Below are 26,237 nucleotides of genomic sequence, written 5' to 3'. Positions count from 1 at the left end.
AATATATCAGGATTACACAAATCTTTAGCTCTCAAGCTATCCAGCGCTTAGTACAATCCCTCACTGCTGCTCATAGACAGAATAGACAACACATATGCCTTCCTTCAGTCCTCCAAGCCTCCTATTTCCTTGCGCAGTTTCTCTTGGGTCCTCAAGCTGGCACCTGTGTGATTCTCACCTCACACACTGCTCTGACCTCTGTAATAACTGCGCAATCCTAAAGGAGTTGAATTCCTTCTGCATGGATGAGTTTCCTTTATAGGAAAATTCCTCCAACTGATAGTACAATGTCCCTATCTTTAATCTCAACTGAGACTCTATCTGAACTGACATGCATAAGTTATTTATGAGAGAATATTCAGTTATCTGGAGAACACTAGTTGCATGCATGCATGCATTAACTGACTAAACTCACAATCAGTTCCACAAACTATTTGGAACTAATCTAACTGGACTCAACTCAGTTAACTGAGCTAACTATTTACAACTCAAATACAACTCATCCTTATCTCCTTAATTAAGGGATAACTTCCTCAATCAAAGGGATAACTGTTGCATGTCTTCACAAAGACTTCATGTTATTTTTCAAATAGCTAGTGAGACTAAATTCGAATTTTAATTCTCAATTTTAATTCAAGGACAAATTAAAATTGGAATATATCCTGAAATGCTATCTATAGAAATGTTATTTTTAGCATTCCTTGTTGCTATTTTCAACACTGGTACCTGAAATGCTATCTAAGCAATGCTATTTATAGCATTTCTGTTTTTAGCATTTCCTGTTTCTATTTTCAACACCACATGTCACTATTTCAATCTTCGGTCCTAAAAAAAATAGAAAAAAAACTAAAGTCTATTCAATTTTATTCACATTTTACAAAATTCAAATCCAATGCTCGTAGAGAAAGTTATGATGATTTTCCCTAGGCCACCTGTTTGAGACTGAATTCTGGAACATGCAAAAAGCCTAACTTCTTCGGACCATATCTCGGAAATATAGCGAACCAAGATCTGAAATGTTTACACGAAGTTCACCAAGACTTTTTTTCCATGTGGTAAAAATTTAAACATCTAAAATTGCAGCAAAAATCCCAAGATGACCTGTTTGAAGCAGAAAAACCATAGAATACAAAGCTTTGATATCAAATGTTATGCAACCATATCACAAAATAGAACTATAGATCGAGAGCCTCTTTGAGGGAGAAAAATCCATTACATCACATAAATGAACAATTATTGGATGATACAAATGAAAATATCTCCTTGGTATATATATAGGAGTCGAAGGGGTCATAATATAATCAAAGCCTACACAACAATAATAATGTAAGGGCCTCCAGCTGCGCAATTTGGCTGCCCAAACCCTTGCTTTGGGATCCAAGATTCTATGGAATTTAGTCTCTGGAAATTCTAGCTAGAGTAAAAGAGTCATTTGGAAGAAATACTTCCAAGGGCAGCGTTTGAGATGCCTGGATAAGCCTCCAAGAACTCTAAAAGGTTCACCAATATTTAATCTTTGCAATGCTGCTAGGGAGCAATTCAGCCAACACCTATATTGGATCCCTGGTAATGGAAGGAAAATCAATATCTGGGATGATTCGATCTTGGGGGACCAACCAATGAAGCATGTGGATGGTCTTGCAAACATCAAAGATTGGCTCCAGTCTTGCAATCTGCACACATTGTGGGACATCTCGAACTGGAAAGAAGCTCCTGATAGAACCTGGGATGGGTGGAATCTGGGGGAGGTCCCCATAATGCTGCAGGAGGAAGCATCTTTACTTCTAGATATGCTCCAAGGTAAATCTCCTTCAAAGGCCACTGCTAAAGACAAAAGAGGCTGGGGGTTCATCTCTGGCCATTATACTGTTTCCGAAGGTTATAAGAGAATTATGGTTGTTCCTTATGCTCCACCAAACCCGGCCCAATGGAAATTTATATGGGATTTCCCAGCTCTCCCTAAAATAGACTTCTTCTGTTGGACCGTGGCACACCAAAGCATCCTCACCAGAGATAACTTGAGAAGAAGAGGGATGGAAGGACCTTCCAGATGTCCTCTCTGTAGGTCTGATGAAGAAACTACCAATCACCTGTTGTTGCTTTGCCCCTTTGCTCAAGAAGTCTGGAGGGGAGTGCTGTTGTTAGAGCCCTCTAACCTTGCTCTTCCAGACAACATTCCTGCCATGTTCAGAACTTGGGCCAACTTATCTCCCTTCTGCCTTAAAAATAAAAGTCTTCTTAAAACCAGTTGGATGTGGATCCCTAAATTTATTTGCTGGAAACTATGGTTGGAAAGGAACAACAGAATTTTTCGAGAAGAAAGTTGCACTACAATAAGAGTTATCTCTAAAATAAAAGCATTGTTGGGCGAGGCACTGGAAGCCAATACTTCATCAAGGAACGAAACGAGTCTGCTCATAGAAGAGGAGAATTGGTTCAAAGAATTGGTTCCAAATCTGAAGGAAAGGCCCTCTCATCCTATTCTCGTTCATGCCAGTTGGGAGATTAGGCTGGAAGAACAAGAGTTCATCAAGTGGAGATCGGCCTTGGAAGATCACTGTTTATTCTTCGATGGGGCCTCTAAAGGAAACCCTGGAGTTGCTGGCAGCGGGGGAGTTCTATTGAGCCCTGGAGGTTTTCCGGAACTAAGATTTCATTGGGGTCTGGGAACTGAAACAAACAACAGAGCGGAGGCTATGGCATTGTGGCAAGGGCTGACACAGGCGATTAAAAGAAATATCCTTTCTCTCTCAGTCTTTGGAGACTCAAGACTCATCATCCAGGCCATGCTTCGTCCTAAGAACTCTCACCAGGTTCAGTTATCCACCATCATCAGGAAAATCAGACTATTGCTGCCCAAATTCAATAAAATATCTTTCTTTCATATCTTAAGGAACCTCAACTCCCTAGCTGATACTGAGGCCAACCTTGGTGTCCTCTGTTCTCGGAGATCCCTGGTAATTAACTCAACAGAATCCTCTTGTTCCATTCCTTAAATCTCCAGCTCGACCCTCCTTTCCTTCCTGAAATAAGGGCTCCCTTTTCCCTTCTCTCCCCTGCTCCTCGGGACCTCTGTTCAATCAATTTTTGTATTCTGGCAATTCAAGACTGATCTCAGACTCCGAGTTTGATCATTGTTTTTTGATTTGTTCCTGTTTCCCAAGCGACTTTAAAGGATCCTCAAGGGCGCATCCCAGTTCAGTTTCGCTTTTCTCCAATCTCTCTATTCTGAAGGTTTGGTTCAGAAAACTCAGAGCCGATCTTCTCCGGGAAGCAGCATTTGCGGCTACTCCCAAATCTTGCGATGGTGCTTCTAGTTGATGAAGACTCCTCCTCATTCTGCGGTCATTCAGTTTCCTATGCCAATGATGTCCTTTGGAACAGCACTTCAAAGATCCGCAGGCAGTCCATTTGAAGCGAAGTTCTGAGGCACAGTAAGCTCAAGCTCCGCTTGAGGCCCTTTGCATTGTGCGTCGTTGCATCTACAGCCATCACTATGCCGAAGTAGATTATTTCTCTATTTCAGAACATCGATTTGATCAGCATTTCTCTTGGATTTGATCAGAAATCCTATGCATTCCCCTGTTCTCTGTTTTGGATTCTTCAGAATTGTAAAGCATGCGGTAGCTGGTTTACCGCCCATTTTAATCTAACCGTTATTGTCCAAAAAAAAAAAAAAAAATGTAAGGGCACAACAATAACAATAGTGGGATTCTATGGGGCACAATAATAACAATATGGGGGACTACATGGGAACAACAATAACAATAAGGTAGCTACACTAAAAATAAAAATAAGGAGGCTACACTAGTATTATAGGGACCTAACACATAATGGAAGCAAAGCTAAATGCAACAAGCGATGCATTATTGGAAGCAAAAATTGGTGTTACGGTGGAAGCATAACTTGGCATTAATTAGGAAGTCATTTTTATTTTTATCTTTGATGCCATGCCAGAATCAAAACATGAAGCACAACTGGGAGAAAAACTAGAAGTACAAATGGACGTAATAGTGAAAGAAAGAAATAAGGAGGCTACACTAGTATTATAGGGACCTAACACATAATGGAAGCAAATCTAGATGCAACAAGCGACGCCATATTGCAAGCAAAAATTGGTGTTACAGTGGAAGCATAACTTGGCATTAATTAGGAAGCCATTTTTATTTTTATTTTGATGCCATGCCAAAATCAAAACATGAAGCACAACTGGGAGAAAAACTAGAAGTACAAATGGACGTAACAGTGAAAGAAAGAATGGAAGAAATTGTTTTTGGCGTTATTCCTGGCACTATTCCAAGCGCGAATAAAGGTTCCAATGTGAACATGACCTTTTATTCGGATATAGCACTATCGCTTGACAACAATTCGCGTGCTGGGAAACACTAGATTACAACGCTATTTGTGGTGCTGATGACCTGTTTTATTGTAGTGATATGGGAAAGTTCTTGGATAAGCCCATTCAACATTGGAAGGGCTAAAGTCACATGTATGTCACAATTAGCGAATCTTTCCTCATCACTCAGATGTTTAAGGATCATGTGAAGTCTCCCAGCTAACATTCTCAATATGATATAATCCTCATATGGTTATCTCCCTCGTCTGGAGATATGGATTGCATTCCCATCAAGTTTGGTGAAAAATTAAACTATGGCTCCTCTTTATATCTCTCATCCTCACTCATACCCAAGAAAGATGTGGATCGTCACGTACCATAGGTAATGGAATGGAGAATGATCTATAAAGGATGTGAGATCTTACGCCCCAAGAAATATTATAAGTTCACTGAGCTTAGGCTGATGACATTCCACCAGTCTGTCAAGGTTAAAGGTATGGATCAATCCAACAATAAGAATAGTTATTCAGAATGCATTCTGGATTAATCACATCATCATATTTTTCAATGTTTCGAACCATCTACTATGGTTCATCCTTAGGACAAGGATGAAAAACCAGATCAAACATTAGAAATACATAGCGGAGATGCATCAGGTCCCAGAACTTGCCGTTGGAAATATTTTATTTAATAAAAGTTATAAGATGAACATTAGAGAGGAGAATGCCAAAATATTATTAAAAATAAGTTTATAGTTAAATGAATATATAAATAAAAATTAATATAAATATAAATATATATAAATATATATATATATATATATATATATATATATATATATATATATATATATATATATATCATTTTTTTTATAAATGATTAAAATAAGACTAGAATTGAGAAGGCTCAACAAAAAAAAACAAAAACAAAAAAATAAATAAACCCAGAAATCAAGAAGAAAGGGTAGGAACCCAACTCTTACTCAATTTCTACCCATCATCCCTATTGAGATTCGTCGCATGCTTCTCAATTTCGATGGCGTTGCGCCACTTCCTATGATGGAAGATTCTAGCGATGACTTGGTAATCCTCAATGCAAGCATGGTTCTTAGTTTTCTATGCATGCTCAGCAATAGCTAAGGAGCGAGAACGCCTGTGTCGAATGTCTACAACGTGATCCTGAATCCTAAGCTTAATGGAACGCCCAGTTTCCCCAATGTAAGGGATCCCACAAGAGCACTGGATTGAATAAACCCCTTTCATCTCCTTAGGGTCAATTGGGTCTTTGTTGAGCCTTCTTAGTTCTGGTCTTATTTTAATCATTTTCTAAAAAAAGTTATTTATTGATTTTTTTATTTTTTTTAACTTATCTAGGTCTTTGTGATGTTTCCCTTTTGGTTTTTATTTATATTTTGTTATTATGGTTTGTTAATAGAAATATGGGATTTAGTTTCCTTTTTTTCTATTTGGTCAAACTTTTATGTTTCTTACCGTTATATATATATATATATATATATATATATATATATATATATATATATATATATATATATATATATATATATATATATATATATATATATATATCTATATATATTCATTTAACTAGAAACTTCTTTTAATAATATTTTGAGATTCTCCTCTCTAACATTCATCTTATAAATTTTATTAAATAAAATATTTCCAACGACTAGTTCTGGGACCTGATGCATCTCAACTATTTATTTCTAATGTTTGATCTGGTTTTTCATCCTTGTCCTGAGGATGAACCAGAGTAGATGGTTCAAAATCTTGGCTCAAAAATCTGATGATGTGATTAATTCGGAATGCATTCTGAATAACAATATGGATCACAGAAGTCTCAAATCAATAATAAGAATAGTGATTGGACTCTCCTGACACCAGTCTGTTATGAAACCAGCTCACAAAAAGATAGAAAAGAGAGATCCACGCCTTAGAATTCAGCCTCTTCGAGGGGGCAACCTCCTTTACATTACATAAATGAACAATTCTTGGATGATACAAATGACAAAACCTCCTTTCTATATATAGGAGTCTAATGAGTCACAATATAATCCAGCCGACCTAACAATAATAATATAAAGCCACAAAAATAACAATAGAGGGATTCTATGGGGCACAGCAATAACAATATGGGGGTAATAGGGGCACAACAATATAAATAAGGGGTATAACTACAATAGTAATGGGGTAATCACTAGTATTATAGGGACCCAACATGCCCCTCTCCTTCAAAAAAGTGTTGTCCTCAACGCTTGAGTAGTTCTGGATACTTCTGGATAAAATTCTCATCCTCCCATGTGGAATCTTCAGCGGATAAGTTCTTCCACTTGATAAGATACTCTGAAATTGATCGATTTCGTAGCTGTCGAATTCTTGTTTCTGTGACTGCTTCCGGTTCCAATATAATTTTTCCTTCCTCGTCAAGTTCTGGCAATATGGTTTGAACTGGGAGCTTGTCGCCTATAACCTTATTTAAACATGAAACATGGAAAACTGGGTGCAATCGAGAAGCTACAGGAAGCTCCAATTTGTATGCCATAGTACCAATCTTTTGCAACACCTTGTACGGACCATAATACTTTGGTGATAATTTATTATCCTTCTTAGCTTGCTTTAGGGACATTTGCTTATATGGTTGTAGCCGTAGGAATACCCAATCACCTACATCAAAACTTCTTTCACTGTGATGTTGATCTGCCTGTTGTTTCATTCTATTTTGTGCCAACACGAGGTTATCCTTTAAGAGTTGGAGGACTTGTTGTTGATGTTCGATGTGATGTTCCACTGCCTGGACCTTAGAATTTTCTCTTAAATATGATGTGATGGATGGTGGTTGATACCCATAAAGTGCCATAAATAGGGTCATTTTTGTTGCTGTATGGAAGGAAGTGTTATACCACCATTCAGCCAGAGGCAACCATTTGACCCATTGTGTCTGTTTATCAGATACAAAGCAACGAAGATATCCTTCCAAACATTTGTTTACTATCTCAGTTTGCTCATCAGATTGAGGATGATAAGATGAGCTGTGAGCTAACTGAGTACCAAGACAAGAAAATAATTCTGTCCAAAAATTTCCCGTGAAAATGGGATCTCTATCACTTACAATAATCTTTGGGTTTCCATGTAGCTTTTGAATTGTTTCCATAAATGCAGTAGAAACTGTACTGGCTTTAAATGGATGTGATAATGCACAAAAGTGTGCATACTTGGTAAGTCTGTCAACTACCACCATGATGACACTCTTTCCCTCAGACTTGGGTAAACCTGTGATAAAATCCATTGAAACCTCCTCCCAACGTTGGCTTGGAATGGATAAAGGTTGTAATAGACCTGGTGTCTTAATTGTTTCAACTTTATTTTGTTGGCAAACCAAACATTCCGCCACAAACTTTTGAATATCTGATTTAAGGCCATCCCAAAAAAATTCCTTCTTAACCCTGTGGTAAGTTTTTAAAAATCCTGAGTGCCCTCCTAAGGGAGAAGTGTGCAATTCCATAAGAATCTTTTGTTTTAGCTGGGAATTCTTACAGAGGTATAAGCGATCTTTGTACCATAACGAATCATTTTGCCAGCTAAATGTATCAGAAGTACTGGAATCTTGTTGTAGCTTTCGAATAATTGCCCACACTTCTTTGTCATTCTTCCATTCCTCCCTTGCTTCGTTTATCCAATCTGGTTGGATAATAGAAATGGCACACAACAATGCTTCCACATCCTCATCCTTTCTTGAGAGTGCATCTGCCACCACATTTTGCTTACCTTTTTTGTAGATGATTTCAAAGTCATAACCCAACATCTTTGTGACCCACTTTTGTTGCTCTTCAGAGAATAATCTTTGTTCTAAAAAGTATTTAAGGCTATCATGATCCGTTTTTACCTTGAAGTGTCTTCCCATTAGGTAGGGTCGACATTTCTTAAGTGCATGGAGTATTGCCAACATTTCCTTCTCATAAATAGCTTTGCTTAAAAACTTTCCCTTGATTGGACGACTTTCAAAAGCAATGGGTCTTTCATCTTGCATTAGAACAGCACCAATTCCATTTCCTGAAGCATCACATTCCACAATAAAGGTTTTTGTGAAGTCCGGTGTAGCTAAGACCGGTGCTTGGCACATTGCCTCTTTAAGATGTTCAAAGGCCTTTGTTGCTTCCGGAGTCCATGAAAATGAATCTTTCTTCAATAATGTTGTTAGAGGTGCTGCTATTCTCCCATAATTCTTAACGAACTTGCGATAATACCTGTCAACCCAAGAAATCCTCGCAGATGCTTTATGGATGTGGGGATTTTCCATTCCTTAATGGCTTTAATTTTTCTAGGGTCTACCTTAACTCCTTCATGAGATACAATATGACCCAAATATTCCACCTCCTGGACTCCAAAGAAACATTTGGATCTTTTTGCATATAATTGTTTCTCCTCCAATAGTTGTAGCACCTTGTCAACATGTTCAACATGATCCTTCCAAGACTTGCTGTAGATTAGTATATCATCAAAAAATACTAACACAAATTTTCTAAGGAATGGTTTGAAAATTGAATTCATCAAACCTTGAAATGTTAAAGGTGCATTGGTAAGGCCAAAAGGCATGACCAAAAATTCATAATGACCCTCATGAGTTCTAAATGCCGTTTTCGGAATGTCTTCAACCTTCATTCTGATTTGATGATATCCCGAACGAAGATCCAACTTGGTGAAGTAAATTGATCCATGCAATTCATCCAGTAATTCATCAATGACAGGAATGGGGAACTTATCTTTAATAGTGAGCTTGTTGAGCTCCCTATAATCTGGACACATGCGCCATGATCCATCCTTCTTGTGCACCAATACTACTGGAGCTGAGAAAGAACTTTGACTCGGTTGAATTATACCAGCCTCTAGCATTTCTGCAACCATACGTTCAATTTCACTTTTTTGGACATAGGGATATCTGTATGGCCTGATGTTTGGAGGAACACTTCCTGGAATCAGATGAATAGCATGATCATGATCACGCATAGGTGGGAGACCTTTGGGAGTCTCAAATACCTTGGAATGATTGTCCAGGACTTTTTGGAGATCTGGAGAAATAGATGATTCCAATGTGGAAACATCTAGTGAACATAATTGTGCAATTACACCTCTTTGCTCCTTTTTTAGAAGCTTTGTCATGCCATTAGAGCTGATTATCTTTCCTGGTTTCCCTGCAATACCCCTTAATTCAACTTCCTTTCCTTCCACAGAAAATTTCATGAAAAGTTCTTGAAAATTAAAAGCTATTGTACCCAAGGATTGTAGCCATTGGACTCCTAGTACAACATCAGCACCTCCCATTGGAATGGAAAGCATTGGGCTAGTCAATACATATTCTCCCATGGATAGCTTGATATTATGGCACTTTCCAGAGCAATTTATTGTTCCTCCATTTGCAATCATCACTTGACACTCTGGTGCTGGATATAGGAAGCAATTCAATTCTTTTGCTACCCTACAATGAATAAAATTGTGGGTGCTTCCTGAATCAATCAACACTATTACCTTTTTCTTCTTGATTTGTCCTTCTATCTTGATGGTTTGAGGAGTGGTAATTCCCACCAATGCATTACAAGATATGGTCGGATTTATTTGTTCTTCATCTAGGCTTTGTTCCTGGAGTATATCCTCTTCTTTTGACCTTTCTTGCTCCTTTTCTTCTTCCTCTTCACAATCTATGTAGAATAATTTCTTCTCAGCACACTTATGACCTCTTGTGTATTTGCTATCACAATTGTAACAAAGCCCTTTTGCTCTTTTTTCTTCCAATTGTTGTGGTGTCAACCTTGTAGGTTGTGGAAGACTATGGGAAACAACACTTCCGTCTTTATAGTTGTGAATGGTATGCTTCCTAGTTGCCATAATTTTGCTTTCCATTTTTCTTGCTAACCTGAATGCCTTCTCTAATGAATCAGGTTCCCAAAGGCGAACATCATGTTGGATATTATCCTTTAAAGACCCTATGAACACATCAATCCTATGCTCCTCTGGAATATCTTTTACCCTTATGTTCAATTTTTGGAACTCCTCAATGTGCTCCATTACTGAACCCTTTTGTTTGAGACTTATCAATTAGCTAAAAAAAGTGTTGCTTTTTGTATCTTCATAATGTGCTATCAATTCTTCCGTAAAAATTGCCCAAGTGATAATTTTTTTACGAGATACCATACAAACTGATTTGGTTCCAAATATACAGTTGCCATACGTACCTTTTGTGTGTTTTGCACATTATTGAGATCGAAGAACTGCTCCATCTGTAATATCCATGTGGCGGGATCCTTGCCATCAAACTTCCTCATATCGATTTTTGGAATATGGTGGGTCTTCGATCCAAAATTAGCGTCTATGGAATCATGATTAACATTACTTTTGTTCACATCATGAGTTTCCTTTACAACCTTTTCACCATTAGTAAGTATTTCTTGTAGAAAATTTGTCAAATCTGTCTTCAAATCTGCCATGTCTCTCTTCAAATCTATCTTCGAATCATCCATCTTAGCTTCCATGCCCTTTATCTTAGATTCCACGCCACTTATCTTAGCTTCTGTTAGCTTTTGTGAGCGTGACATTTGTTGCACTTGTTCTTGTAATTTTGATATATCATGTAGCATTTCTTCTTCTTCTTCATGAGTCATGCTAGAGATTTCAGGTTCCTTACTAGGTGCTTGCATTTTCTTTCCTCAGGGCATCAGTTACCGATAATAATGCTTTACTATGCCCTTTGAATTCCGTTAAACCAAGCTTACACAAAAAAATAAAAATAAAAAACTACACACCTTTTTTCACTTTATAGAAGCCTGATATTGAATCTGATGTATCTCTGTAATTTCAGATCATCCAGTTCTGAAATTGCTACCTGTAGTAGCCTTCTGCGTCCTCTTTCCAATGCCACAAGTCTGAGCCAAATTGGGTTCTCCAAGGAAGATTTATGTGAAATCTCCCACAGTGACTTTCTTTTAGACTGGTTCAGTAGAGCGAACTTGTACGACGTGCCACGAGTCACTGTTTCAACCTTTGAATCTGAAACACACACACAAGAAACTACAGTCCGTCCTCTTTCTGTACCCTTTTACGAAATTTCAATCCGATCCTCAGAGAGAGAGTTATGACGATTTTCCCCAGGTCACCTGTTTTGAATGTAATTCAGGAGTCTGCAAAAAGGCCAACTTCCTCAGATCATATCTCCAAAAATATCGCGCGAAAAGTTCTGAAATTCGGACCCAAGGTTCAGCGCCAATTCTTCTCAAATGGGTTTTGTTTGCTACTTCTGAAACGTCACAGAAAAAGAGTTATAGCGAAAATGCCATGATGACCTGTTTGGAGCAGCGAAACCCTAGAATCCAAAGCTCTGATACCAAATGTTATGAAACCAGCTCACAAAAAGATAGAAAAGAGAGATCCACGCCTTAGAATTCAGCCTCTTCGAGGGGGCAACCTCCTTTACATTACATAAATGAACAATTCTTGGATGATACAAATGACAAAACCTCCTTTCTATATATAGGAGTCTAAGGAGTCACAATATAATCCAACCGACCTAACAATAATAATATAAAGCCACAAAAATAAAAATTGAGGGATTCTATGGGGCACAGAAATAACAATATGGGGGTAATAGGGGCACAACAATATAAATAAGGGGTATAACTACAATAGTAATGGGGTAATCACTAGTATTATAGGGACCCAACACAGTCTCTGTATTTCCTTTAACTTGGTGTATTTTCCTTTCGGACCTTCTCCTCTTCCTCAAATAACCTCCATGTCGAGTATCCTCCTATGTCTAAAGTCACTTCTCAAGAGAAGTATTATAGGGCAGTCAGTAGAGGCATGTTCAAATCCTCGCCTACAATTGTCTTGGTAATCTTTGTTGCCACTAGCCATATCCTTTCCAGATCCCATAACATGAACAATCATAGGGTCCACATCTTAGCTAATAAGACAACTTTGAGTTTTAATTCTTGGGTCTTCTCTAGCATCAGGTGGTCTCACGACACAAGAAGACATTCAGGATTGATCACTACAATTTTTGGTACACTAAGGATCACTCTCGATAGCAGGAAAGGTTCTCTTATCAAATGGATCATCAATGTCACTTATGCCATCATTTGCCTCTTTACTAGTATGTTGAAGTCTCAGTGCTTCACCAGCAAATTCTGGCTCTGGCAAAGACTATGCAAAACCAACAGGTTACATTTCACTATATGAAAGGCAAAATGGATGGAATGTGCCTTCAAATAGAATAATTGAAAGCTCAAAGAAATAATTAAGACCCGAGAAGAAGCGTAAACAATGCTCCAACAGATCAAAGTTCATAGATCCAACATAGTAAGTTATGACATTACCATGCAAATGTGTTTTGGTTAATGGCCAATCTTGTAGAATTTACACTAGCAGAAGTATAAGTTATGGAGAAAGAAAGGGATTGTAGAAAAAAACAGCTAGATTTAGTATAGAAACCCCCTTATTTCCTCTTAAATCCTCTAATCATTTTGAATATGATGTAAATTTCCCAATTATTTTGTTGTGACGGGCGCAAAGTTAATTCCAAAAATGTTTTTATTTGTGTAAAAAAAATTAATTATGTTCATGAGTTTTAATTTTCCTTTGAATGGAATTCACTTGATAATACGACAAAAATATTCAAGAAATAGAAGAAAGCTCGATCATAGAGAAATATTTGAATGCCATAACAATATAATTTACCTTGGAAACCCAAATGGAAAACTAGTCATCAATAGATTTTGTTTATGCTTAGGAATTATTACAAATGGAGCCATACAATTTCAACTAAAGAATTTGTGTATTCTTACTCTTTGGTTGTGTTTTATTGATTGCATTTTTTGGCTCAAAGATAATATTTTCTCTCCATGAACAAACTCAAAGTTCTCTTTGTCCTATTATCTCTAAATATATTCATTCACTTTGAGTTGTCAATCCTTTTGTTACCACGCCATTCTTCCCAAGCTTCAATTTTGTCAACTATTGGGTTTCTTCCTCCATCAAGCAAGGTGTACCTTGATTAAAGAGGCTCCATAGAATGCCAATTGATATATATTATTATGGGTAGGATGAGACCTTTTTCCTTTGTTCTTCAACATGATTGTTAATAGAATTCAGTTCAAAATTTTCCAAGAATTTTCCTTATTACAAAGGTTGGAGGAGAGGCTATTTTAAGTCCATTTTACATCATTAAATCCTTAATATATTTTTGCAAGGGGGTTGTTTTCTAATTTTATATATTCTTCCTACTTTCAATCATTCACTATAATATATACAATTTTTCCTCAGGTTGTCTAATTAGCTTACTATATTATTCCACATATAAAACCGCCAATATCTATCAACTAAAAAACAAAATTTACAAGGCATGGTTGTCACAAATATTAATCATGAGAAGAAGGTTCATAAATTTTGCTTTTGAATTTAGGCTTCAGGCTTGTCCTTGTCCCATGAGAACAACACCTCCTCTAGTTGATATAAAAAATAGGCCATCTCATCCTCCATTCACTGTACTTGGGTCTAAAGCATTTGCATGCTTTCCATTAGCTCAAGTATTTCTTAATGTATGGTGCATAAGGTAGAGCCGACCCAACTACTTCTCCCCCTTGAACCCATAATCTCATGAACTCCAACTTTCAAATGTAGACTATCATCTAAGTATAGACATAGACTAAATTCCCATTGCACTTCACCTTCAAAGGTTTTAATATGAAATCCCAAGGAAAGGTGTTTCACATTCGCTCTACCAACAATACTAGTTCCAATAGATAGAATCAGATACAAGATAGATACCATAAAACGATAGGTACTAACGTGAATGGTATGCATGTATACAACCTCAAAATCTCTAATAGAACTATGTAGTCCCAAAAATTGCTTGTTCCTCATAGTGTTATAAATAACATCGTATGAAATTGTTAAACACACAATTGTTCTCTCATGATCATAATACATCCACAAGAGATTGAAAACTTGAAGATTTTGGATCCCCTAAGAAGATGTTGATAATAAATTGTTGGGATAGCTAATAGAAATATTCACCACCCCCAACCCCTAGAAGAATTCTAAGAAAGGGAGGAAGGGAGAAGCTAAAAGGTTGAACTCAAATAAAGGTTCAAAACCAACACCCAACCTAAATCCACAGAGACTACCACTGGCCTAGTAAACTCCCCTCTAATATCTACTAATATCTACCGCTGGCCTAGAAATTGTTAAACACACAATTGTTCTCTCATCATCATAATACATCCACAAGAGATTGAAAACATGAAGATTTTGGATCCCCCTAAGAAGACGCTGATAATAAATGGTTGGGATAGCTAATAGAAATATTCACCACCCCCAACCCCTGGACGAATTCTAAGAAAGAGAGGAATGGAGAAGCTGAAAGGTTGAAATCAAATAAAGGTTAAAAACCAACACCCAACCTAAATCCACAGAAGCTACTGCTGGCCTAGAAAACTCCACTCTAACATCTACTAATATAACCATAGGCCCAAAAGTTCCCACAGTGAATGTAATCACCACAATAAACCATACTTAATAATCCCCATAGATACAGAACAAGGGGAACAAAATTCTTATTAGATTCCAAAATAAAGAGCAAGACTCCAAAGGGATGTCGTTTTCATGTCTAGACACACTGGATACCTCCCATACAATTTCGAATTTTAAGAGAAGTTGAACAAAGATAACACATGCCAACAAGGGCCTAAAAACTATAAATTTGAAATCTATGAAATTCTTCCAAAATAATACAACATATAAGGAGTGATGCCCCCAAAGTATGCCTCTAGTATGGAACCAACAACCAAAAAACATAAAGATACCATCACTGAGACTAGGAAAGAAGGCAATCAAACATAGAAACCAGAGCTTATAACATAGCTTGAATTCAAGCTTACCTCTGTCCTAGGGCCACATACAAAGAAACAACATCCCATATTCTTCAAATAGCCCCAAATGAGTGCGCATAAATACCATTGTCCAAATTTGGCCTCCAATCCACATTTCCAGATGCTTTAAACACAAGGAAAATCACACAAAACACCCAATTTCATCAATGTCACCAGTACCATTTCCTTCGAGCTAATCATGAAAATGTCAACCAAGATACTTAGGGTACCTCTTCCCTGATATGGGACAATAAACTCAGCATGTGGGCATGACAAACTCACTTCTTTCTCTTGCAATAACACCCCCAGATCTTCCATTTTTAATAGTACCCAGGCACTAAGTGCAAATCTCACATGCATTGTGTGCCATCACACACCACCCCTATAAATAATGTATTATGTATTTCCATGAGATACTTTTTCTCAAGTATATATTATGCATGGGGGTTTGCACATGTCTTCCTTGAGTCCTTCACACTGGATCCAAAGGAGGGGCCCCATCTCCCCATATCAAATTATGATTATTATTATTTTGGAAAATAAATTCATTTGATACCATGTGGTAGGAGTGCCATCATTTTTTCCTGTTGCCATATCAGATCTCCTTTGGAGAGTGTTGATCCCAAATTAGCCATTGTATCTGCATTAACAATATCAGTCCTTAAAACATGAAGACATTGCATCTTAGTAATAAGATGAAATTAATGGTGAATCATTTTGAACATTTATGCAAGTTTATAATCAAAAGGGAGAGATCCATTAATTAATTGAGAGAGAATGTGATCCACGTGGATATTGGTGGCCACCCGCCAATTCCACTTGGACCCCCACCATTGTTTCTTTCAGTTTTTCAGTTTCTATAATTAGCACAATTTACTATTTTTAGCAGTTTTTCGGGTCCTAAACTTCTGGAGCCGTTTTGAGGCTTTAAACAACATGTTTTTGGCAATCTACACCAGCGAATTTTATGGAAAATCATATTTTCTGTCATATTCCTTGAAGAGATCTTTCCAACAGGATATCATGCACGTCAAATGGAAATAATATGACCAAGTCACGACCCCTAGAAGTTGGTTGTCCAACTAACCCCAACGGGGCCCATAAACTCTTGGTGTTACATCTCCTCGGGTTAGGGTTTTGGTTATTTAGGGTTTGCTCTTATTGTTCAATAATTAAAAATCCCTTGAGCCTCATTGTAACGCAGTTCAAAGGTATGTAGCCACCACATCTCTTCTCGGAGATAAGCTACCATCGCCTGTGATAGCCTTATTTCCATTTCTGTTTGTAAGCATATTTCAGTATTTTACATTAATGAAATGAAGTATTATTTATGTTGCATCGCTGTATTTATGGTTATATCTGTAATTTGTTGTGTTCATGTTTAAATCCGGATCAGTGGTATTAGAGTGGTATGCTCCTTCTCTATTTTTCTTTGTGTGTCCCCAACGAGGTCGGGATATAAGGAGTTAGGGCTTGAACTGGTCGAACCTTTGCAAGACTAGCCTCGCAAATCCCAACGGTCTCCCATGGTGGATGAAAAGAAAGACGAGGGGGTAGGAGATCCTATCAAAATCTTGCTCGAAGAGGCCCTTGAGCGACAAAGGAACGCGATGATGGACAACTTTGCCCAGATCCTTCAACGGCTACCCAAGGGCGACACATCTACTTCTAGCAACTACTATGGAAGCACCACACCCTTTAAGGTACAAGTTAACTTTGACATTCCCATATTTGAGGGTCAGATAGATGCAGACGTTGTAGATAAATGGTTAAATCTATTAAAAGGGTATTTTTCTATTCATGATTTTTTTGACCAGGAAAATATTACTTTCACTCTTCTCAAATCTGCCCCCCACGTCAAGGACTGGTGGAAAACCTACTGCGAGCAGAAGGATGAAACTACGGCCTCATTGTTTTCAACTGCACCCACTTGGAATTCATTTCAGGATGCCATCAAGGAGTAGTACTACCCTATCAAAAGCTATAAGGATAAATACATAATGTGGACCACGCTGCAGCATGGAAGGGACCAAGACGTGCCAGAGTTTACCAATATTTTTCATACCCTTCACACAAATTTGGGTATCAAGGATTCTTAGCGACATTTGGTACTCAAATACCGCGGTTGCCTACATAGGTACATCCAGGATGAGATGGAGTTCCTGGACATCTCCTCGCTCGGCACATCGTACAGATACGTTGTCAAGATCGAGCAAAAGTTTAAACAGAAGAAGCGAGACTTTGGATCTGCGAATCCAAAGCAAGGAAAAGGTGCCCCCAAACCGCAGAACAAAGAACAAAGCGAAGGCGGGGTGGCCCAGGAAAACCCACCAAAGATGCAAGACAAGAACAACACTGCGAAGCCGAAGAAGGACACGGGAAAGTGGTGTGAGTTCCATAAGATCTCCACTCACAACACAAGTGAGTGTCGGGCCAAGTAGTCACTAGTGGCCAAGCTAAAGCCTTCGGAATCAGATGCATATTCTGACTCTGAGTCAAAACCCGACAAGGGGAATGACAAAGGGAAGCAGATTATCGATGTGAATCCCAACGCCACCGTTGCCACCATGAAGATCCAGAAGGAGGAACCTGAAGATACAGAGGAGGAGGAGCACCTCTTCCACTCCCAGACGTGGGTAAAGGGTTCTCCACTATAGTTCATTATCGACAGTGGGATCGAAAAGAAAGCAGTCTTTCAGATTAATCACATTGTAAGGATTGGGTTGATGTTTCGAACCAACTAATGTGGTTCATCCTCGAGACAAGGTGATAAATCGATCGATCCGAGCTGGGAATAAATAGTATGGATGCATCATAGTACAATGTTAGCCATTCAGAATTAGCGTTGGTGAGGTGAGATTATTTAGGAGAGCTTAACTAACAATTAGTTAGAAACTAGCTATTATGTAATATTTAATTATTTATTATCGAATTTGTCACAATTTATTGATTTAAATAATAATATAATCAACTAGAATAATAATATAAGCTAGGGTTGACTTAGACAATCTAAATAAGGAATGAAACTAGTTGTTTTTTTTTTTTTGACAAATTCGGTTGCTATATTAATGGCTGAAAAAAGAGGAGTCAATTCTCCTGGAGTACAATATGCTTTTGGTGATTTGGATCAAAGGAATTACAAAATGGAATCTTTCCTTGATCCTTGTTCTGTTGGTTTTACCTCTAAAGCTTCCTGAGCTGCTATAGATTCTTACATAGTGAAATAACCAAAATTTACATTTGCATAACATCTTTAATCTATTTCTATGTGGCTTATCTGCCTTGCCGTGGACTCCTCCGGATTTGGGTCCGGTTCTGCCTGCTTGGCACTAGAAGAACTAGTTGTTGCCTTGTTCTTTTTGTCAATCATATACTGCAGTATTGTTATGGATTCCTCAGCATGGCTACAACGGTTCGACAGATTTCTAAATTTCTCGTGGAGAGAGGCTACCCTATGCAGAAAGAGATCTATCTCTGTTCTGTATTTATCGTTGATGGTGCGATATTGATCCTCCATTCTGGTCTCCAGGTTCCTGACCTAATTCTCCAAGGTGCGTTGTTGTGCCCTTACTTCCTCCAGTTCAGCTTGTAGGTCCACACAATGGAAGCAGTCCTCGGAGCGAGCCATGCTTGCTTCAGGGTTGTTGCTGTCCAAAATCCCTGCAATAATAAAAGAAACAAAAAACAGGGGAACACGAGCTTGCTTGATGGCGTTGATGGTCAAACGGGAGCAAGGAGGAGTTGTCCAGAGGTTCTGATAGGTGCGAAATGAGTAGGGATAGTTTCTGAGGGAAACGCAACAAATCGTTGAAGAAGACAAGGCAGAGGGGACATTAGAGAACTGTTGCTCGTGGAGGTAACAAAGCATGGAGTGAGGAAGATAGCGATATGAGGAACAATAAATAGGAGGAGAGTGCGTAGAGCGAAGGCGAAAAGGGAGCATGCTTATCGCGTTGGAGAGATAGTGTATCTGCAGAAAGGACTGGAGAAAATCCTGCAAGGCTCGAGGATCGGGTCCGAGAAGACGTTTACCGGCTGAGATATTGATACTTTCAGTGCCTTTGAGTGTTTTACGAACTTCATATCTATTCCAAATCTTTATACCATAAGTTGTTCTGTTGTCGGCCCAGATCGCATGATTCATCTCAGTGATTCTGTCAGTGATGCAATGCTTGCTGCTAAGGAGATGTGACTGAGTCATGGCAAGGGCTGGAAGGACTCACTGGACTTACAGCTCAGGACGCCGATGGGTCTTTCACATGCTTTGTTGGCACGCTCATCCGCTTTTTTATTCAATTTACGGAGAATATGATAGTATTTGATATCTTCCATTGCCTGATGAAGGATCTGGTTGCGTCTGTTAATTTGCTGAAGGAGATTATTTGGTGTGTTCTGCTGATGCACCATGAGGCGAATAACGACTGAGGAGTCCCCAAATACCTTCGCCTTTTTTATTCCTAGCATGCTTAACTGGGTTAGGCCCTGGAACAGAGCTAATGCTTCAGCTCTGTTGTTAGAGTTCTTCCCGAGACCCCATTCATAATGGAGAATACATTCTCCATTGGCATTACAAATTAGCCCTCCTGCTCCGGCTAGACCCGGATTTGACTTGGATGCCCCGTCGAAAAATAAGTGGAAGATGTTACAGTTGCATATCCAGTTAGCAAATTCTTCTTCTTTTAGTCTCATTTTCCATGTACTGGCTTCTCCTTTTGCCTGAGTCTCCCTCCTGCGGGCTTCCTGAGCATTGGGATTGTTCTCCAAGATGTAACTGATTAAGTTTCGCTCCTCTATGTTATAGTTTGCTGCATCAATCTTACCGGTGGTGTTACTTGAGATTGTCTCTAGAGCGAGAGTTTTAGCTTTGTGGCAAATTTTGCGAATGCTTGAGCCTTTATCCTGGAAGACTTTATGGTTTCGAGCTAGCCAGATGCGCCAGAGTAGAGTGAGTGGGAGGGTGTTCCATACTCTCTTCACCAAACTACTTCTTTTTTCTTTCCAGGGGCAATCTTTCCTCCATTTATATATTGTCTCTGCTATAGTGGGCTGGGGCTCCCAATTTATATTTCCTATTGAGGCCATTTTCCCCCAACAGCCAACAGCAACTGGACACTCTATGAATAAGTGGTGCATCGTTTCCTCTGATTTGCAACAGTTCGGACATCTGGATGGACCAATAATGCCTCTTCTTCTTAGATTTTCAGCTGTTAGAATTTTACCTTTCAGTAAGAGCCAGATGAAGAATTTTATTTTTGGAGGAGCCTCTGCTCTCCATACTATTTTCCAATGATTCCAAAGGCTTATTTGATAGATGCTATTACAGAGGTATTGATGACCGGCTTTAACTGTATAATTTGTTCCAGATGCATCCCATCGAAACCCATCCATTTCACCTTCTTGAATGGGAGCCTTGCTGTGAAGGAGCATCTTCAGAGAGTTGAAGCTAGATTCTAATGCATTGGGAAGCTCAGGAAAATTCCAGCCAATCCAAACTTGGGAGAGGGAGTCCCAACTTGAGATTTGAGACAAATGGTATAATCCTTTATTGTTAAGCCAGTTTATAACAGGAGTTGCCTCTACGTTCATGACCAGAGGTTGCTGCCCCAGAATTTTGTCTGTTCCAAACTTAATGTTGGTTCCCCCGCCAGGGACTTTCGAGATGTTTTGATGCATAAATGGAAGAACCTTCTTGCAAAGTTTCCAGATTTTTGTGGATTCTCTGTTAGGAATGTTGGTGTCTAAAAGTTGTTGTCTTGAATAGCTCAAGTATTTTACCTCCAGTACCTTTTTCCACCACATTGTAGGTCCTGTGATCAGTCTCCATATAATTTTTGTGCCAAAGGCCAGATTTAGGAGCTTTGGTGATCTGATGCCAAGCCCGCCTCTATCTTGGGTTTGGATTACATGTTTCCAGCTAACTAAGTTGAACTTATTCTTATCAGTTTTCCCCCCTTGCCAGAGGAAATGTCTAAGAGCAACTTCCATTTTATGGTGGAAAATAGCTGGAGCTTGATATAAAGAAAAGCGATAGATAGGAAGTGAAGCAATACCTGATTTAAGGAGAATAAGCCTGCTTGCCGGATTAAGCCACATTGTGCCCCATTGTTGCACTTTCCTCTTAATCTTGTCAAGGATTCCATTCCAGGTTTCGGCCTTCAAGGGTCCCATGCTCACAGGCATACCTAAATAGGAAAATTGGGTCCATTCTAGGTTGCATGTGACTCCAAATATGCTTGCAATGCTGTGTATAACATGATTTGCAGTGTTCCATCCATAGATGTAGCTTTTGAGCTGATTGACCTTGCCTCTGGAATACTCCATGAATTGGTCCAGGAGTTTCTTGAATTGCCTTGCTATTGTGGTAAATGCTCCCCCAATTAGCAAGGTGTCATCAGAAAACTGAGAGTGGTTAATGTTCTTTGCTCCATTCCCAAATTTGACGCCAGTTATGAGCCCTACTCTGCGATTGTAATCTAAGGCTTGACTGAAGGATTCAACCATGAGGATGAGCAGGTAAGGAGATAGGGGGCAGCCCTGTCTTAGCCCCCGAGAGGATTGGAAAGCTTCACAGGGCCTCCCATTGATCAGGGGGGATATGCAGGGCCCAGAAATGCAGGCTGCAATCATGGTGATGAAGGATGGCTCGAAGCCCATTTTGTTTAAGACAGCGAAAAGGAAGGAGTGCCTTACTCTGTCGAAGGCATTTGCAAGATCCAGTTTTAAGACAAATCTTTTTTCTTTCCTAGTTAAGCTTGAATGGATGGCTTCTTGGACAAGAAGAATGGAGTCGGTGATATCCCTGTTGGGGTGGAAGCCTCCTTGACTTTCAGAAATCAAGGAGGGAAGAAGAGGTTTGAGCCTGGTTGCTAAGATTTTGGATATAATTTTATAGGACGAGTTACATAAAGAAATGGGTCGGAACCTAGAAAAGGAGGAGGGGCGGTTTTCTTTAGGTATGAGAGCAAGATAAGTGGAGTTAGTGAATCCTCCTATCTTTCCTTTTTTTAGCACCCAACGGATCATCTTTATCAGGTCTTTTTTTATCATTGTCCAATACTCCCTAAAGAAGTAGATGGGGAATCCATCCAGTCCTGGAGCCTTGTCAGGATGCAAGCTCCAAATAGCTGCCTTGACCTCCTCTTCCTCTATTTCTTTGTTGAGCTTGTTGTTCATTTCTTGAGTAACCCCTTTGGGCAGATGCTGGAGCAAATCTGAATAGTCTTCTTCCTCTTTATTTTCTGTTAGTAGATCCCTGTGATGTTTAGTAGCATCTTTCTTTATAGTTTCCTGAGTGTTGTACCGATTTCCTTCATTATCTGTGATTATGCTTACTGTATTCCTGAGCTTTCTAACAGTAGCTTGTTTGTGGAAGTATGTTGTGTTTTTATCTCCTGCTTGAAGCCAAAGTTGCCTAGATTTTAGTCGCCATTTTATCTCTTCCTCCCTGTTAATTTGGCTTAGTTGTGCATATAAGTTGCCTTTGTGATCTTTGTTTTGCTGAGATAGTCCTTGATCTTCTATTTTTTGTTGAACATCTTCTAACTCTCTTTTGACTTTCTTTTTGTTTTCTTCAGGTTCTTGATAGTTGTTCCTAGCCCACTCTTTTAGTGCCTACTTGACTCTTTTTAGCTTTGATTCCCAAATAAAGATTGGCAAGCCTTCGACATGCTGGATCCATGTCATTTGGACCACTTCTCTGGCTACTGGAATCCGGTTCCAAAGAGGGTTGTATTTAAAGGGGATGGGACCAAGAGGGCAGTGGTTTTGTAGAGTCAACGTAATGGGGTAATAATCAGAGGCCGATGTATTGAGAATATTAGCGTATCCCACTGAGAAGGAAGAGAGGAAGGCTATATTGATTAGGAATCTGTCTAATCGTTCCATTATGTTACCAGCACCGATCCTTCGATTGCTCCAGGTGTATCTGCGATTTTTGGGAATAACATCAACTAAATCGTGCTCCTGGATGATGGTTTCTAGCCGGCCTCTGGAGGGATCTGGAGTGAAAGTTCCTCCTCTTTTTTCATTGGCGTGAATGATCAGATTGAAATCTCCTGCAACTATAAGATTGTTGTTTTGTTTCCCTTCTATGCTTACCTTCAGATTGTCCCAACAGATTTCTTTTTCTCTGTAGTGGTTGGGAGCATAAACGTTGTAAATGGTTACTGTTTGGCTGCCTGTTCTGCTGTCGAGAGTGGTTTTGATCCAGTTTTGATGAATGTTTGTAGAGCTGCAAACCCATTTGTTGTTGTCCCATATGGTTACAATGCCACCGGAGGCTCCTCTGGCTTCGCTAATCCTTCCATAAAACTGTCTCTGCTGACTTATGATTTTTTTCATCTCGTGCTGATCTTGTTTTGTTTCCTGAATTAGCATGATTTCTGGTTTTTTATTGTGAATTAGTTCTCTGAGGGCAGCTAGCTTGGAGGGGTGCCCTAAACCCCTGCTGTTCCAAGAAAGGATTTTCATCATGGGACTTTGGGCGTGCGTAAAGGTGCTCGCCTCTCTTGGTCTTTACTACTTGTTTCTTTTTCTTGGTGCCCAAGAATGAAAGACTCTATTGGGGTTTGCGTGCCCATGGCTATATCTTTTTGGGCGCTCTCATCCCTCTGTTGCTTAGCTGATTTTCTGCCCGGTCCTTGTTTTTTTAAGATATCACTAGCTGCTCCATGATCCTTGGAAGAACTTCTGGTAATTCTAGATGAAAGGGGATCAGGAGAGGGCTGAGAGGAGATGGAGGGAGGTTGCTGGGAGATTGGGGGTTCAAAGGAAGGGTTGTCGGGGGCAGATTCTATTGCAGAGAGGATAGCGAAGGGATTGGAAGAGGGAGGAAGGGGCGGTTCGGGAGGATCTGAGGATAAAGGGGGAGAGGAGGAAGGGCACGGATTGGATGGTCCAGGGATTTCAGGATCCAAAGAATGCTTGGAGGGGGGGTTGGTTTCTTCTTTTTGACGGTTTCCCAGTGGCCATCCTGCTCTTCATTGTCTATATTAACAACTTTTGTGCATCTATTAGCAAAATGTCTATATTCGTGACATACATTGCATTTAAAAGGAATCTGCTCGTAGTCCAGCTGCTGGATATGGCTCCAATCGTCCACTTTCAGCTTTATCGCTTCCGGCAGTCCTCGACCTAGATCCACTTCAACACAAATCCTTGCGCATGCTTGCATGTTGTCCTTGGGCTCACTGCGATCGATGTACTTGCCAACATCATTCCCTATGGCCTTAACCGAATCATCCCCCCAGCAATGTAGAGGAAGATGAGGTAGGCGGACCCAGACTGGAACAACACTTGGGATGTCCAGTTCCGGGTCAAAATCCGGGGTCCATTTGTTGAGATAGAGTCCCCTTGAGTCCATGAAGTATTGGCCGTTCCTGAATATCAGATCTTTGTCCTCCTTTGATTCAAAATGAAATGTATAATACCCTTTGCCACAAAATCTGATGGATATTTTTCCTTGGATCTTGTCGGACCAGTTTCGCTCGACCCATCTTTGAACTGTTCTGGGCGATGGCCAGAGCCCTGTAAATTGTCCTATTAATCCTTTCTCGGCAAGGGAAAGGGCTGCCATGTGGGGAATAGTTGGCAGCAGATGAACTTCCTGTAGCACATCAAGTTTCTTGACAAATTTCGTGGTTACAGGTCTGGGTCGTTGCGGGGAAAGGGACTTCACCAGTTCAGAGAACGCTTTTTGTAGATCAGGATCCTCGTGGGACGGATCCGGAGAACCCATGGCTGGGCCAAGGCCCAGGCCGATGCAGGTCAGAGCTCAGAGGTCGCGCGGTTCAGGGACACGCGCAGCAGCAATTTCTCCCCTATACCCTGAACTTCGATGTAAGGAATGAAACTAGTTGTTATCTTGATATAATAATATTAATTCGTTTATTTATGTAATTGGTGAGGGTTAACCTATTAGGTGGAAAATTAGCCATTAAGAATAATTAATTATTAATTCATAAAATAATATATGGTTAAAAGTTATTTGTTAAGTAATGAATAAACTGGTAATAATGTTAAATTTTTTTTAATATATTAAATGTTTCAAGAATAGAATTATTAGTTGGGGTAGACCTATTAATGCTAGTGGTTATGATAAAATAAAATGGTTACTAATATTCAAAATAATTAATTTATGTAATAGTTGAAGGTAATAAAATAGTATGACCTAGGGTAATTATTTAAAAAAAAATTAGGGATAATTGGTTGAAACCAAATTTAATTTTGATATATTTTATTTTGTAACCATATATTTTAGAATCTTTTAAAAATATTCACCACGACCTTAATAAGGACAACTTAAGGAGTCCTATAATAAAGGATATCAAAGGTTTGAGGAAAGAACACTCCAATGAAAGGGGGGGGAACAAAGAAAGGAATGACAAACAGTAGGAGGAAAGCTTTAAATTAGAAAACACTAGGGGTCAAAAAAGGAAAGGGGGAGAGGAGAGGGCGGAGGAGTTAAGAGGTGAGGGATGGAATCCATCTTTTACTTAATTTCCAGCCATCATCCCTACTAAGGTTTTTGGCGTGCCTTTCAATCTCAATCACTTCCCTAAGTTTTTTGTGGTGGAAATGACCGATTTTAGCTATGACCTTAGATTCCTCAATGCAAACATGGTGTTTTGATTTCTCATCATGTTCTGCCAGGGCAGAGGTGCGGGAGCAATTGTGTTTGATGTTAGCGGCATGTTCACTGATCCTCTGCTTGATAGACCTCCCAGTTTCTCCAATGTAGGGGATACCACAGGAGTAGGGAACGAGGTAGACCCCTTTCGAGTCTTTTGGGTCAATGGGGTCCTTAACCGATCTAAGAGAACTCTTAATGGTATTGAGAGGTTTGAAGGAGGAAGAGACATTAGCCTTTTGTTGTGGTAAAAACACAACCCCCCCATTATTGGTTTTTTCACTTCAAATAATGGGGACCCTTTCTATAAAAATTTTGGCTAAACACCTTTTAGGATT

General features: G+C 39.3%; 1 protein-coding gene across 1 annotated transcript in view; it reads right to left on the bottom strand.

Moving 5' to 3' along the window:
• Positions 1-25,008, bottom strand: part of LOC149160816 (uncharacterized) — a 58,466-nt gene extending 33,458 nt beyond the window's left edge. Inside the window, exons 1-3 of the mRNA XM_089434713.1 lie at positions 24,313-25,008; positions 19,505-22,883; positions 18,844-18,932 (exon numbers count right to left, since the gene is read on the bottom strand). Coding sequence (XP_089290839.1) covers positions 18,844-18,932; positions 19,505-22,883; positions 24,313-25,008 — 4,164 coding nt within the window. The remainder of the gene's footprint in view (positions 1-18,843; positions 18,933-19,504; positions 22,884-24,312) is intronic.
• Positions 25,009-26,237: the final 1,229 nt, after the last annotated feature.

The sequence above is a fragment of the Pinus tabuliformis genome, chromosome 5_2 (assembly GCF_031772625.1).
Source record: "Pinus tabuliformis cultivar Carrire ecotype Pingquan chromosome 5_2, CPIR1, whole genome shotgun sequence".
Lineage (NCBI taxonomy): Eukaryota > Viridiplantae > Streptophyta > Pinopsida > Pinales > Pinaceae > Pinus > Pinus tabuliformis.
The sequence above is the reverse complement of the archived record's forward strand: the minus strand, read 5'-3'. Positions and strand labels throughout refer to the sequence as shown.